The sequence below is a fragment of the Urocitellus parryii genome, chromosome 11, assembly GCF_045843805.1.
Source record: "Urocitellus parryii isolate mUroPar1 chromosome 11, mUroPar1.hap1, whole genome shotgun sequence".
NCBI classification, from domain to species: Eukaryota; Metazoa; Chordata; class Mammalia; order Rodentia; family Sciuridae; genus Urocitellus; species Urocitellus parryii.
The window spans coordinates 25,268,644-25,284,610 of record NC_135541.1 but is presented as its reverse complement, the minus strand read 5'-3'; the positions used below and the strand labels follow the sequence as shown (position 1 = coordinate 25,284,610).

Genomic DNA, 15,967 nt, shown 5'->3' with positions numbered 1-15,967 from the left:
TGCAATTTTTAATGTTTCACTTGTGCAGAACTGAAAATTGTATTTAAAGGCACAGAAGGAAGGAAAGGCAGTTTTCAGAGCATGAAGTCACAGGAAAAGGATGCTGGATAAAAAACACAGGACAGCTGTGCTTTAGCTATAGGAAAATAATAATACAGTACTAAACTAGATTTTTATTTTTATTATATTTCCATGTGAAGAAGACATCACTCAAATGTCAGCTGAGCAAATGACTTTATGGCCAGACACCAAAGGTACTCAGTAGGTCCCACTTTGGAATAAATGCCCAGAAGGTAAACATTATCAGTGAGTGGGAACGTCAGGCACAAAATAAGTTCTCATTCAAAAAGTGGACAGAGATTTGAAGCAGTCAAACCTACAGCTTTTAAAACTGGAAATCATTCATGACATTTGTTTTGATGGAAAACGTTACCTATATAATAAGAACTATAATTTTCAAAATTGGAATCAGGCCTAATTAAATACTACTTATGATTACAGATAAAAATTACAAAAATAAAAATGGAAACTCTTCTGTCCTTGAAAGATAAAAAACTATATTTTTCCTATAATATTGTAAGAGAATCATCAGTATATCACTCGTATGTCTCTTAAGATGTTATTCTTTTTTCCCTGTTCTGCCACTTTTAATATTGCAAAATCTGTTCAATTTTTGCTATGTGGAAGAATGCATTTTTTAATTAACTACAAGAAAATGACTGAATGAGAAAAATCTAGTTTACCTACCACACCCACCAGGTGGAAGGAAAGATAAAAATTGTCATTTTTTAAAAAACAAAAACAAAACTCAATGATTTAAAACATCCTATACATAATTTCTAATTTCAAAACAATATTAGAAATTCCTGATCAGTGTGCACCAAAGAGAGGGAACAGAAATTTGAAATTTGGAGAACCATACAGCATATTTCTAACGACTTTCATTAAATAATACTAGCCTTACCAACTATTATCTTTCTTTCTTATTTAAAACACTGATTGGCCAGGTTAAATTATAACAGCATGAAGGTAAAAACAAGTTTCAACTTAGGCATGAGCACAATGATTTCTGCCTCACAGAACTCAACAGTAATGTTCCCTCTTTTAAATGCCCCTATTACCTTGCAGGCAGATTAAATATAAGTGTATAAATAAAACAAGGTCTGTATTTTCTTAAATAATTTTACAAACTGATGGTGAATCAGATGTTGAAGATAAAACTATGCCTTTAAAAATATTCAGCCTCAAAATTTTATCCAGTGTTTCCTTTAAGAAATGGATTATTTAAATCATTTTTGAAATGAGATAGTAAATGTATTTAAATCTTCTGTACTTAATCATTTGTCTTAAAAAAAAAAAAGTTTAAAAACATCAAGAGCTGGAACATGCTGCCAGGACAGAAATAATAAAAAATGTCTTCAGTCATAGACCCTGAGCATCTCAGTCTTGTTTTGTACTTCTCAAAGCTTGAAGTCTTTCTAGTAGTGGAGGATGAGAATAATGCCACATTGAAAACAACCAGTCAGAAACAGGGAATCCCAAGTTATCTTTGTTTAGTTTGATCAAAGCAGAATATAAGTCTTTAGCTTTCCCAAGTTTCTTGGCAAATGCATCAGCTTGAAACTCAAATCTGCGACTTAGGACTGTTAGACAAAAAGAAAGAACCTGAAAAGGGAAAAGAAATGTTTTAGCCATCATGCATCTCTTTGCTGTCCCAGAAGATTCTCTAAGCTGAGACTGCAGTTGAAACCCGTTATGGTAAAAAGAAGGACAGGTCAAATGAAACAGCACTGGTACTTTGGGAAACTATGGAGAGAAATTACTATAAACTGTGCCTTTTCCCACCAAGCAAACAGACCAGACACAAAAATATATCCACACAAATGTTATTTTTACTAAAAAACAGCTGTTTCTGAGAAGCTGCCATGTGCAGGAACTAAGGTAGACATTTTACATATTCTCTAGCAATCTCTTACTTCTGCTGTACAGTTTAAGAAGTGAAGCTCAGTGGGGTTAGACAAACTGCTGGAGGTGACACAATTCAAAGGTATAGTGCTGAACTTCCTGGTGACTCCAAAGCCAGAGCACACCACCTTTCAGAGACAGACTTAAGTCATGGTAATTTGTATTTGGAACACCCCCCAATCCCAGCTTTTTTTTTTTCTTTTAAAAAATATTCTTAATCATTTATCTATATTCATTTATTTATTGGTATGGGGACTGAACCCAGGGGTACTTAACCACTGTGCTACCTCTCCAGCCCTTTTCATTTTTCTAAAATTTTGAGACAAGGTCTCACTACATTAGCTTAGGGTCTTGCTAAACTGCTGAAATGGGCCTCTAATTTGTAATCCTCCTGTGTCAGACTATTTAGTTGCTGGGGTTACAGGTGTGCACCACTACACTCGGTCCACTTATTTACCTTTAAAGGATCATGACACTCTTCACTGATATTATTCTAAAAAATTGTCACATTCTGACAACAATTTCAAAATTGAATTTTTTATTAGTGTTCTGATCTATGGTAATATTGCCAGAATAAGTATACAAGTTTTGAAGACTATTATGAAAGGAAAAAATCCATTTGAAAATTAAATTATGAGAGGAACATTTCTTTTCATACTGAAGTACTACAAGTTGAATAACATAATGTCTGTTTCTTAACTCAAAATATTCTGAAATCAGGTATGGTGGCACACACCTCTAATCCCAGCTACTTGGGATGCTGAGGCAGGAGAATCTCAAGTTCAAGGTCAGGCTGGACAACTCAGTGAAACTCTTTATCAATTAAAAATAAAAAGGTCTGGGAATACAGCTCAGTGGTAGAGTACTTGCCTAGCATACATGAGGCCCTGAGTTCAATCATCAGCACCACATAAAAAAAGTACAACTGCTAGGAAGTACAGCAGTCTGGGTTCATTTAGTACACACAACTCAGTGTCCCTAAGGAATTCCTGAATTGTGACAGAAGACAAAATGGCTGGCACATTAACACGCAACTGTAATCCCAGCAACTTGGGAGGCTGAGGATCACAAGTTAAAAGCCAGCTTCATCAACTTAGCAAGACCCTGTCTCAAAATAAAAAATAAAAGGAGCTGGGGATGTAGCTCAGTGGTAGAGTGCCCCTGGGTTCAATTCCCAATATTGGGGTGGGGTGGGGTGGAGAGACAAATGATTATTTTATTATAAAACTGATATTCTACAAGCAGTAACAAACTGTATAATATAAAATATTAATATTCTCTACAAAAGTTAAAACAAAATATTAAAATGTTTAGGGGCTGGGGTGGTGGCTCAGTGGTAGAATGCTTGCCTAGCATGCATGAGGCACTGGGTTCAATCCTCGGCACCACATAAAAACAAACTAATATATCCTCCTAAAACTAAAAATATATAAATAAATAAATATTTTAAAAATGTATTAAAATGTTTAAAGATAATAAATCTTATACTTCTCTACAAAGTTTAGTTTATGTTGACAATGCTATACAGATATGATCTATTCCTCTCCATTTTTCTTTTCTTTTTTTTTTTTTAAATATCTATTTATCTTTTTTTAGTTGTAGTTAGACACAATATCTTTATATGTGGTACTGAGGATTGAACCCAGGGCCTCACACATGCTAGGCAAGTGCTCTACCGCTGAGCCACATTCCCAGCCCTCCATTTTTCTGGAACCCCATCATACACTTTTTGTTGTTTTATCTTATTTTTGTTTCTGTGGCAATGGGGATCAAACCAGGGGTCTGTGCATGAGCTCTATCCTGAACTACATCCCCAGTCCTACACACCCACTTTTTAAATAAAGAAATAGGATTCATTTAGCTTGTCTTAAAACCCTTACTACACAACTTGAAGAAAGAATTCTTCAGAATGGAGGGACTAGATCCCCAGTATTATTTCTTGCCTATGTTGTAAGCCTTACCAAATATCATGAAATGGTGCCATTGTCAGATTTGTGACATGGTCTCATTAACCTATGTCTTATCACCCATATGGAACCCCCCTATCACAGCAGTGATTCTTCAACTATCACAGAGCAGTGGTTCTTCAACTTCACCCAGTTTTGATTTAGAAGGTCCTGAGTGGAACTCTAAGGCTTTTTTGAGGCAGGAGTTCATAGAACAGAATCAGAGGAACACAGTCATATAACCTCCCTTAATCTTGTCATGTGTATACTCAATTTTTATTTTTTAGTCCCTTCACGGTGAAGGTTTTCATCTATGCACTAGTGAATACATGGGCTTTCCAGTAGTTGATCTACATCTAATTTTCTGAGGTACATATTATATCAAGGTTTTCACTGCTAAAGTAGAATTCTTTATCTCCCCACCTCCCTAAAGTACACAAACATTTATTTATATAGCTTAGCTTTTTCTACTATTTTCTCATACTGACCAATCAACTGACTAAAAGATTATTTCATCTATTTGTTAAAACCGTAGTTTTGATTTTTTTTTTAAAATACTACCCTAAAGGTTCTAGATTTGAAATAAGCAAGGGTATATCTGAGATAATTTTAAAGATTATACGTTACCTCATTGTAAGGTGAAAAAATAAACTGGAAGATGATCAATAGTCCAATTAGAGTGGGTTGGCAGTCATAAAAACCAAATGCAGCAAAAAGTTCCTTTCGACCAATTAATACAGCAAATAAGAAAAAACACAGGAAAGAATTCATCTAGAAAGGAGGACATAAAAATCAAGTTATTTCTAGGCTGATTTCACTGTGCCGTAATACTACAAAAGTGATTGGTGTGGTTTTAAGAATGGTGTTAGTGTAATTATAGCAAAAGTTATTTAGACATTTTTATAGTTTCCCTTTTATTCTCAAAAGGAAAATAAAATTTTCCCCAAATGTTTAAAACTGCATAGTTTTCTTCAGGGGTAGATTTGAGTTGAGCCTCTTATAATACTGTTGACTGAAGTAGTAAACAGTAATTGAAATACTTTCTCTCTCTACAAAGTTAAAGGGCTAGAATGAATTCTGGTGTTGAGACCACAATCAGACACAAGGCTCCTAACCGACCTTAGTGTGGAGGCTCCAAAGCAAGAGGTTTCCCTGGAGTTCTCTATAGGACTATACTGAGGAGTTGAAGGTCAGAGGGAAAAAAAAAAAGAAAAGAAAACCAAATACCTGTACCAAAATACAACCTTTTGTAGTAAAGTTAGAAAATAAATACCATTATTTTCTCTTAGCAGATCAGTGATCTGGAAGCCACACATACCCTATTTAAGTGTGCTGCTCCAAAGCATTTACCAGATGACTCGAGAAGCTGCCACTTAGAGTGGGGCTGACAACGGGAGGAAGTGCGCCAGTCAGCCCAGGATGAAGTGTAAGCAGATTTGCCACTTACCCCTTACAACTCTGTGGATCCATGATAAGTGCCAACAGAAAACTCCTAGAGAAGATGCCCACACTTAACAGTCTATGTCCTTTGAAAAATTATTTCTAGGTTGCTGTTGGCCCTATAGAGATAGAATTCCTGGCCATGGGACACTTGTGGAGCTGCTTAGCTGAGAACTGATTTGCCCAGAGGTATCTATCATCAGCCAAAAGTGTTCTACACAGGCATGCAAATGAAGCAAGTCAGGAAGCAGAAGTTAAAGAGCAGGTGTTCATACTCTAGGATGCCAACACTTACCACTTTGACATTCCTCAACCAATCCTTACTTATGAGTTCCCTTATATCATTTAATTTAGAAGGAAGAAAAAAACTGGAGCCTACTGTACAAATAATGATACAATATACTGGTATCAGCACAAAGTGGACTGCTGTGGCATCGCAGTGTCTCTCAGGGTGGGTGGTCTTGAAAAGAAGTAGCAAAGGGAAATTTCTCAGTGAGGGGAACTTTTAAGTAGTATATCTCACTGTCCAGGCAATCTAATTCAGGACCTGAACTGAGGATACACACACATACACACACACACACACACACACACACACACACACACACACATTAATTGGTAGTGGGCAAATAATGGTTTGGCTGGATGATCAGGGATTTGGAACAAAATTAGAAAACAGTTAACAAAGAGATTTGGGGAAAAGGTATATTGAAAACTTCCAAAATTAGCCCAGACTATGATATTTTGACTTTATATGAATGTTCAACAAAGAGTCCCAGAGGTAGGGAGGCTGTTGATGGTCAAGAGCAGAAACCTACTCTATGGAAGTCAGCCCCGACTTCTTCAAGCCATTCTAGGACTTGACCAAGGAGCTCAAGAGAGAAAAGGAGTCAATACACTAGTCAACAACACAGATCTTTCCCCATTGGCTCCTGCCAGGTGCCCTATCTGTTGGAAGATGCAATTGGCACCAGCACTGACAAGGTACCACACCTCAGGGACCAGCCTACCTCCTGTGGTAAACTGATTCCACTGGACACTTTTCTTCATGGAAGGGGTAGTGATTTTCCTTATTAGACTGAATACTTACTTTGAACTTAGGTTTGGATTTATTTAATTTCTTACTCATTGCCATGTATCCATATAACATGGCTTCAAGCTACAGAACTCATTTTATTACCTAAAAACAAACAGCAACAGGAATGTGTCCCCAGGGGCTCAAGTCTTTCCATATAATTCATCCCCCAGAACTGGGTAACCTTTCAGAAAGGTAGAGACCCACTTAAGACATTAAGGCTATAGATGCTCAAAACCAGGAAAGGAGGTTTAGTACTATTTTACCCAGGACTTGAGAACCTATTTATTGGTTTAAAGGTATTAATATTCAGAGGAGAAACGCTGTAGAAATTGTTTTCTTCTTTTTACTTTTTCTATAATTTTCAATGAACACAAATTACTTTAACATGAGAAAAAGTTTTATAAAAAGCATTTTTGGGGCTGGAGTTGTAGCTCAGTGGTAGAGTGCTTGCCTAGCAGGTGTTAGGCATTGGAATCAATCCTCAGAATCACATAAAAATAAATAAATAAAATAAAGGTATTTTTAAAAAAGCATCTTAATGTCCAACTTATCTAGATTTGCTTCTTCTCATTTTTACAGCTCTTAAATCTGAGCAATTCTGGAGGTGATAATGATGGTGACAACAATACGTATTTATAAATACTTACCATGTTTCAGGTACTATTCCATGCTCTTTATACATATATACATTTAATTCTTAACCAGTTCTATGAAATATTATCATTCAATGAAGGCAAGGAGGCAGAGAGAAATTAAGGAAATTGCCTGAGGTCACACAAGTAGTTAAATCTAGGAGCTTTGATGGAAAGCCAGGGATCCTGGCTATGAAGTCTGTCTTACTCGTTCTACTATATGATTTATTGTGCCTTGACCTCTTGACTCTTATACTATAAAAAAACATTGTCACTCCAAACTTACCTGGCTAATAATGATATTTTTGACTGTGTGTCCCAACTTCCAATGCCCCAATTCATGGCCTAGTACAGCAAGCACCTCCTCATTTTTACATCCTTGTTTCTTATTCTGAATCAAAAAATAAAAAGATAATAAATTATAAACAACCTTCAAAACGTTTGAACCTTTTAACCCAGTAATCTTCCTTCATAGAGTCTCACTTAAAGAAACAATCAGGGACACAGTGGCACACACCTGTCATCCCAGAGACTGGGAACACTGAGAGGAGAATCTCAAGTTCAAGGCCAGCCTCAGTAACTTAGTGAGGTCCTAAGCAACTTAGCAAGAACCTGTCGCAAAAATAAAAAATAAAAAAAGGGCTGGGGATGTAGCTCAATGGTAAAATGCTCCTGGATTAAATTCGCAGTGCAAACAAATAAAAAACCCAAACCAGGGGCTGGGGTTGTAGCTCAGCAGTAGAATGCTCACCTAGCATGTACAAGGCTTTGGGTTCAATCTTCAGCACCACATAAAAATAAATAAATAAAATAAAGGTACTTGTGTCCAACTAAAAAAAAAAACTAAACATAGTGGAAATAAGCAGGAGCCTGAGATGTAGCTCAGTAGTACAGCACTTGCCTAGCATTCATTCATAAGGCCCTGGGTTATCCCCAGCACTGAAAGAAACAAACAATCAGACTTCTGTGCAAAACAGTTCATTTGCTTAACAAAACATTCCCGAATCACAGCTCTAGTGAGACACTGGGTTAAGCACTGAAGACAGAATCCAAACAAAACAGATATTCTCTAATTTTACTTAATCTATAGTAATTTAGATTAGGGGAGAGAAAAACTGGAAAAATAAATCTTTATCAGTAAGACAATATTTAAGTAAATCATAATAGTCATGACAGCTAATGATAATCCCATTAGAAATTGTTTTCAAAGTTTACATTCTGACATGAGAAATTGCTCAAGACAAATACAATTAAATAACACACACACACACACACACACACACATATATATATGAATTAGAAATATTTTCAAAGATTAGGTTCTGATGTGAAAATGGTGTATTGGTTGAAGAAATCAGGAAACAAAGTACAGCAAAATATTAGCAGTAGTTATTTCTTTTTTTTTTTTTTTTGTACTGGGGATTAAACTCAGGGGTACTCAACAACTGAGCCACATCCCTAGCCCCTTTTTTGCATTTTATTTAGAGACAGGGTAGCACTGAGTTGCTTAGCACCCCACTTTTTGCTGGGGCTGGCTTTGAACTAATGGTCCTCCTGCTTCAGCCTCCTGAGCTGCTGGGATTACAGGTCTACCATTGCGCCCAGCAAGTGATTTTTTTTTTTTTAATTTAAAAAATTTTTAGTTTTAAAAAGATATAAAACCATGGTGGTGTGGGGGAGGTGGGTAGAACGGAAAACAGCAACAATATTTAGAAGGCAGGAAAACAGATGGACAAATGATAACTGACTAAGGGGACCAAAGAAAGCTGACTCATAAGCCAGCAGTGGAAAAAATGGAGAACCAATTCTGATTTATACTGCTGAATCTTCAAAAGTCTTGGGGAAAAACAACACCAGGTACCTCTGGAACTGCGGGGAAGAGGAGCTGGCAAGAAGTCTTGGTAAGAGCTGTTTTGAGAAATGAGTAAAGCTCCAGATTCCCTCTCCAACTCCGTATCAATAGGCAAGTGCTTCTCCCTCATCAGGGTAGAAGCCTGAAAGTTTAATCTTTCTAGAAAGGGCAAAAGAAGAGACCCTTTCAATTGCAATTCAAAACAGCTGAGGGTCAGGTACACTAGCAACATGCAATGTGTCTGTTCACATCTACTATTATGCAGGCAGAACACTGAGGACTCCCCTTCTCTCACCCCAGTCCTCTCTGCACACTCAGCTCCCAGCATAGATCCTCCAGGCAAAAGACTGAAGAATATCTACTGTGAATTCTGATCATCCCACAGAACAGAACTAACAATTTGAACACCAGTATTTGCCCACCAAATTTCACTTAGGACACCTTATAGTGAAGCTCAAAAATGATAAGCATCACCTACAGGGACAGAAATTACAATCTGGTTTTTAGTCTAATTTTCTAACTAAGAAGCATATAACCAACAATAAGCAGATATATGAGGTAGGCTGTTAAGATGGAAGATCAAATCCAGGGGGGGAAAAAAGGAATAAACAGAATTTATGTAAGGAGAAAGTTTAAAAAGATAAGATACTGCACCCAGGGGAAAAAAAACAGAGAATGCTAAAACAATGGGAAATTCTTACAAATCAAAGCTTAAAAGAAAGTTTGGAAGATAAGAAATCATCCAAAAAGTACAACAAAGAGATTAAGAAATATAAAACAAGAAAGAAAAGACAGGAAAATTCACTCAAATAACAGGAGCTCTGAAAAGAGAGAACAGAAAAAAGGAGGAAAAGAAATCAACAAAATAATTCCAGGAAGTTGCTAGAACCAAAGATCTTGATTTCCAGGTTAAAGAGGGACAATACATATACCCAACATGATGGATTAAAATCAACAGAAAGTGCTCACTTTGGCAGCACATATACTAAAATTGGAACGATATCGAGAAGATTAGCATGGCCCCTGCGCAAGGATGACACGCAAATTCGTGAAGCGTTCCATATTTAAAATAAAAAATAAATAAATAAAACAAAATCAACAGAAAGGGTCCAACAATATTCTAGAGGAAGAAAATGCAAGTGACATACTCAGGATCAGTAATAGAGTGGCTTTAGATAATGAATCGGCAATGCTGGAATCAAGCAGGCAATGGAACAATGCCTTCACAATCCTGAAGGAAAAGTATTTCCAATGTAGAAATGTATAATCCAGTTAAAGCAGCAAGCAAGTATGACAAAAAAAATGAAGCCATTCTGAGGCACAAATCCAAAAACTTTACCAACTATGCAACCTGTCTCTACCAAAATGAGGGAGTCAAGTACACAAAGCCAGGCATTAGAGAACACAAGAGATCAGCACAGGAAAGAAGTGAAGGAAAGAACAATACCAGACACAGAGGGTACTCCAACCTGATTTGCACCAGGTGACTCAAAGACAGTCTGTGAGGACTTCCATCATCATCTTCCATGATGATGATCATCTTCCATGATCATCATCTTCCATCACTGTACCAGCTTTTTCATGAAATCAAACTGGTATAGGATGTAGGCACCAAGAGAATAAAATAAATCAACACGGGTTCCAACCTAGAAACAAGGATGACCAAGGGAGTCTAACACAGAGATGTACAGCAGGACTTCAGAGAAGAAATGGCACAGAGATCTCTCTTAGGGTGTTTTGAGGGATGAGGGGAACTAAAAGTAAAACTGGATGCAACTAACCTTGGAGAAAATTATTCTGAGAAACACTGGAAGCTATGAGAACAATTAACCAAAAGATAGAAAAAATTTTAGCACATATAAAAGTTAATTATTAACCAGGATGGAAAAAAGGTTAGGTATGCTCAGTAGTGAATAATAATTGCATAGGTACAATAATGTAAATACTGAATATTGATAAAAACTAGAATTGTAATAATTATATTGGAAGAATTGGGGGAAGGCAAAATAGATGTTAGGACAAGAGAGATAAATCCTCATTTATCATAATAGAAAGTCAATAGTGACAACAGTCAATAACATACATATATCACTCAGACATAGAAATGGGTAAATGAAGCCTGGTACAGTGGGTTGCACACCAGCAATTTTAGCTATTTGGAAGGCTGAGGCAGGAGGATCACAAGATTGAGGCCAGAGGCTGGGGATGTGGCTCAAGCGGTAGCGCGCTCGTCTGGCGTGCATGCAGCCCGGGTTCGATCCTCAGCACCACATACAAACAACGATGTTGTGTCCACTGATAACTAAAAAATAAATATTAAAAAAATTCTCTTTCTCTCTCTCTCTCTCTCTCTCCCCCTCTATCACTCTCTCTTTAAAAAAAAAAAAAAAAAAAAGATTGAGGCCAGATTGAGCAATTTAGCAAGACCCTGCCTCAAAATGAAAAGGGCTGGGGATGTAGCTCAGTGGTATGGTGGGTTACAAAAGAAAAAAAGAAAGAAAAGGAAAAAAAGAAATGTGCAAATAAATGTCTAAAGCAACAACTAAAACTGAAATCTATGAGAGAGGGGACTTGGCGGAGGAGGAACACAGGAAAGGAAGGAACATAAAACTGCTAAATTTCATAAGCTTTTTTTGTGTTTTGAAATTTTAAGCAATAAGCTTGCATTATTTTAATAAGGTAAAAACTAATATTAAAATTTATGAAAAAATTTATTGAAGCTCTGCTTCTCTTGATTTCATGTAACTTTGCAAATCAATATTATATAAAAAGACAATCACATCTATATGTATGTGCATACACACACATACATTTATCTTTTTTTAGCACATATATAAGATTTTTAAAAATAAAAACAAAAGTTACTAACATTTATTAAACAGTAACCATATACCAAGCCTGTGTACTGCATACTTATCTTATTATATATCACAACCACTATATAAGATACGTACTCTTGTTATTCCCACTTATATCCCACAGATGAAAAAAAAAATCTAGCCAGAGAAAATAACTATTTTGATTATAACTGTACAGCCAAAAAGTGGAAAATTTGGGATTTGAAGCCAAGTAGTCTGATGCCAGAGGCTTGTATTTTCGACTTTTTTGGGAGATTGAACTTAGAGGCACTCAAACACTGAGTCACATTCCCAGCCCTATTTTGTATTTTATTTAGAGACAGTGTCTCACTGAATTGCTTTTTGCTGAGGCTGACTTTAAACTTGTGATCCTTCTGCCTCAACTTCCTGAGTTGCTGGGATTATAGGCATGTACCACCTTGCCTGGCTATGTTTTCAACTTTTACACAAAATATGAAGTCAAAGGTAAATTATTCATCGTGCATCAGTCATAAAAAATAAACAATTTTAGTGGCACATATGTAAATGTTTGGAAATTATTACTGAACTAAAAAACAAATGATAGAGCATATAAATGATGAAGTATAATGTTTATAAAACCTAATAATGACTTTGAAGGCTGAGGCAGGAGGATTGCAAGTTCAAGGCCACTTAAGGAGGCCCTAAGCAACCTAGTGAGAATATATCTCAAAAAAAATAACAAGGGCTGAGGATGTGGCTCAGTGGTTAAGCTCAGTGGTTAACTCAGCACCTCTGGATTCAATTTCCAGTACTCTCCCCAGAACAAACAAACAAACAAACAAACAAACAAAAATCTGGGCGGGGTAAAAATGGGAGTTCATAATCTGCTTGAATCAAATGTATGAAATATGATATGTCAAGAGCTTTGTAATGTTTTGAACAACTAATAATAATAAAAAAAAAGAATCAAAAAAAAAATCTGGGGATGTATAGCTCAATGTTAAAGTGTCCTTAGGTTCAATCACCAGGTAACATGGTCCTTAGGTTTCTGTTCATACCAGTCAACTGCATTCCAGTGTGAATTTTGAGTTCTTTTACAAAACAACCAATTGTCTATTAGATAGTTTTCCATTAGGCAGTTGTCTCTTGGTCTGATATTGGATTTAAAAAGCTATTTAGAACAGTGTGGGAGTCACATTCAAAGCTATGCTGATATGGAATGAAATGAGCTTTAAACAAGGATCACTTTCCAAAGAAAAGAGACCTGATTTGTGGTAGATTCTCAGACAGAACTGGATTATCTTTTCTTCCTGCACTAATTTACATAAAAGAACAGAAATAAGTATGACCCATTTTTTATTTTCCCATAGTACTTTCCTTTTTATAAAACTCATATGCTGCCTCATTTGAGGCAACACTAAGCTGGGTAAGAAGGCAAGTATTATCTTCACTGTAGAAATGAAGAAAAGGAGGCTGAGAAATGAAAACATCTTACTGGATAAAGCCTACCTCTCTGGAGTATGTGTCCTTTTTATTACATTTATCAGCTGGGACTTCAACATAACCCTCACACTTGCTTTCTTGTACAAAAGCAGTTTTCATATATTTTTAATTGTTCCTCTTATTGCTTTTGAGACACATTGTTCCAATTATTCCATTTGTCTTGTGAAAGGTAAAATTCCAGAGAGTAAGTTTCATAGATATCTTTTAAAATGTAAGCATTTATCAAAATATTAATAGAAATTATCTCTAAAAGGAAATATTTTAGATAACATTAGTTTTCTTTAAAACTTCTGTTAAAAATAAAATGCTTGGGCTGGGGATGTAGTTCGGTGATAGAGTATTTGCCTAGCATGTGTGAAGTGCTGGCTTCCATTCCAAGAATGAATGAATCAATCAATCAATCTCTCTCTCTCTCTCTCTCTCTCTCTCTCTCTCTCTCTCTCACACACACACACACACACACACACACACACACACACACACACACAAAAAAAAAAAAAAAAAAAAAAACAACTTTATCTTCTCTAATCATTCAGGTTTAAAACTGTCATTGTATCCCTTTCCACATAGGAAGGGGATTGTCCATATTGTATCCCCCGTACACAGTAGGCCATAAGTAGCAGGTGCTGAATAAATCAGTTTCCTAAACTTTTGCCACATTTGTGTATTCTCCACCTATTTACTTAATCTCTCCTTAAACCAATTCCCTTTATAAAACTTAGCAGTAATATACATGAAATTATGATCTCGACATGCTAATTTCATCTCTTCCTTGTGTACATTAATAAATACATAACTATTCAAATTTATATTATTGGTAAACTTCCTAAAACCATCTCATCAGTGTTACTCACAATAGAAAGCAATATAGTTAATGATCGAGTCAATTTTTGACCCTTTTCACTCCCCTAATATCACAAGTACTTTAAATCCATCCTTTATTATGATTCTTGCACTTTTTCTGACTTTGAATTCTAGCGTAGAACCTTATTATTTCATGCTTATCCTGATGCAGTAGGCCCTAAAAGTCTCCCTGCCTCTGAAAGAAAGAAATCTTTGCTTTCTCTTATGTGCTACCACCAAATTTTAATCTTCCTAAAACAAGCATTGACTTCTACCTAAATCAATCTATACTTTCCAGGTCACAGGAAAAAACCACTTGATGTATTGACCATTCTATAAACTAGTCTTGATCTACCTTTCTATCTCCATCTACACAAATCCATTAATCATTAGTTTCAGAACAGCAGTAAGGTGTTTTATCTCTACAGCTTTCTTTGCTCCTTACCTTGAAAAGCCTCATCCCCAAATTAAAATTCGGTCTCCTTCACATATCCTCTTTCTCAGAAACCTGTTTGACCACTGGAATTTGCATTCTTACCTGGCTATCTAAAAGTCACACTCTTTCAGCCATTCATGATATTTATCACACATTGCCTTATAGTCTATTTCTCTCCCCTGTTATAATTAGGGTGAGACTATATCTAATGTATATTGTCAGGTAACTTAAGGACAGATGTTAAAACATTTACAGTTAAATCAATGAAATAAAGCAGCCTCTTCAAGAAGCCAGCAAAAGAAGTCAAATTCCATTCAACACACTTCAAACAACCCCACAGCAAATAAAACTGTGCTTGCAAACATTAAAGGTCTAATAGGCTGGGTATGGTGGTACATGCCTGAAATCCCAGTGACTCAGGAGGCTGAGACAGGAGGATTTCAAGTTTGAGGCCAGCCTCTGCAACTTAGAAAAATCCCGTCTTAAAAGAGAAAGGAAAAAAAAAAGGCCAGGGATATAACTCGGTGGTAAAGTGCCCCTGGGTTCAATTCCCAGTACCACAAATAAATACATAAAATAAAGGGTTTAAGTATGATGTAATCATCCCCTGCATGTGGATGCCTCTTAAGCAATTGATATGCTGGACATGCATGATTCTTCTCTCTCTCTTTTTCATTTGTAGTTGTAGATGAACAGAATACCTTTGTTTTATTTATTTTTATGTGGTGCTAAGGATCGAACCCAGTGCCTCACACATGCTAGGAAAGCACTCTGCCACTGAGCTATAGCCTCAGCCCTGAACCTGCATGATTCTTTAGTGTTGTTACTGAGTACCCTTTCTGGACTTCAATTTTCCTACTCATAAAATGACCTGAAGATCTCTTCCCTGCTTAAAATCATATGATACTAGGTCAGACCAAAGTGGCTTTTATTCTAATATCCTAAAAAACAAACATAATCAAAGGTATTAACCCTCTAACAATGCTATCTAATCCTTTCACAGAATTTTGTTTCATCTACATATTTATAACAGGCTAGGCACTTAACTAAGTCTTGACTTTTTTTTTTTTTTTTGCAGTATTAAGGATTGAACCCAAGAGTGTTCTACCTTTAAGCTACAAGCCAGCACTTAATTTTACTATTTTACTTTGATACAGGGTCTTGAGAAGTTGCCCAGGCAGGTTGAACCTGAGATCCTCCTGTCTCCCAAATCACTGGAATTACAGGTGTGCATCATTACACCTGGCTACTAGGTCACCGATTTAGGGTCAAAGCAGATGCTCAAGTGATAATATTTTTTGGTAGTAAAAATGTAAACCAATCTTACTTTTTTTTTTGGGGGGGGGGTACTGGGGATTAAACTCAGGGGCACTCGACCACTGAGCCACATTCCCAGCCCTATTTTGTATTTATTTAGAGTCAAGGTCACACTGAACTGCGAATCGCTAATTAG

The 15,967-nt window shown here is 36.3% G+C and overlaps 1 protein-coding gene and 1 non-coding gene across 3 annotated transcripts in view; one reads left to right on the top strand and one right to left on the bottom strand.

The window, feature by feature from the left end:
* Zmpste24 (zinc metallopeptidase STE24) overlaps positions 1-15,967 on the bottom strand; it is a 41,372-nt gene continuing 25,405 nt past the window's right edge. Inside the window, exons 8-11 of one of the 2 annotated variants that reach the window (XM_077791017.1) lie at positions 7,348-7,452; positions 5,647-5,811; positions 4,539-4,682; positions 1-1,665 (exon numbers count right to left, since the gene is read on the bottom strand). In XM_077791017.1, coding sequence (XP_077647143.1) covers positions 1,441-1,665; positions 4,539-4,682; positions 5,647-5,811; positions 7,348-7,452 — 639 coding nt within the window. In that variant the 3' untranslated portion in view covers positions 1-1,440. The remainder of the gene's footprint in view (positions 1,666-4,538; positions 4,683-5,646; positions 5,812-7,347; positions 7,453-15,967) is intronic. The other variant, XM_026412910.2, reaches the window with a different exon arrangement.
* LOC113199814 (U6 spliceosomal RNA) lies at positions 9,875-9,981 on the top strand. The gene has a single exon (XR_003302986.1). It is a non-coding gene; the product is annotated as a U6 spliceosomal RNA (small nuclear RNA).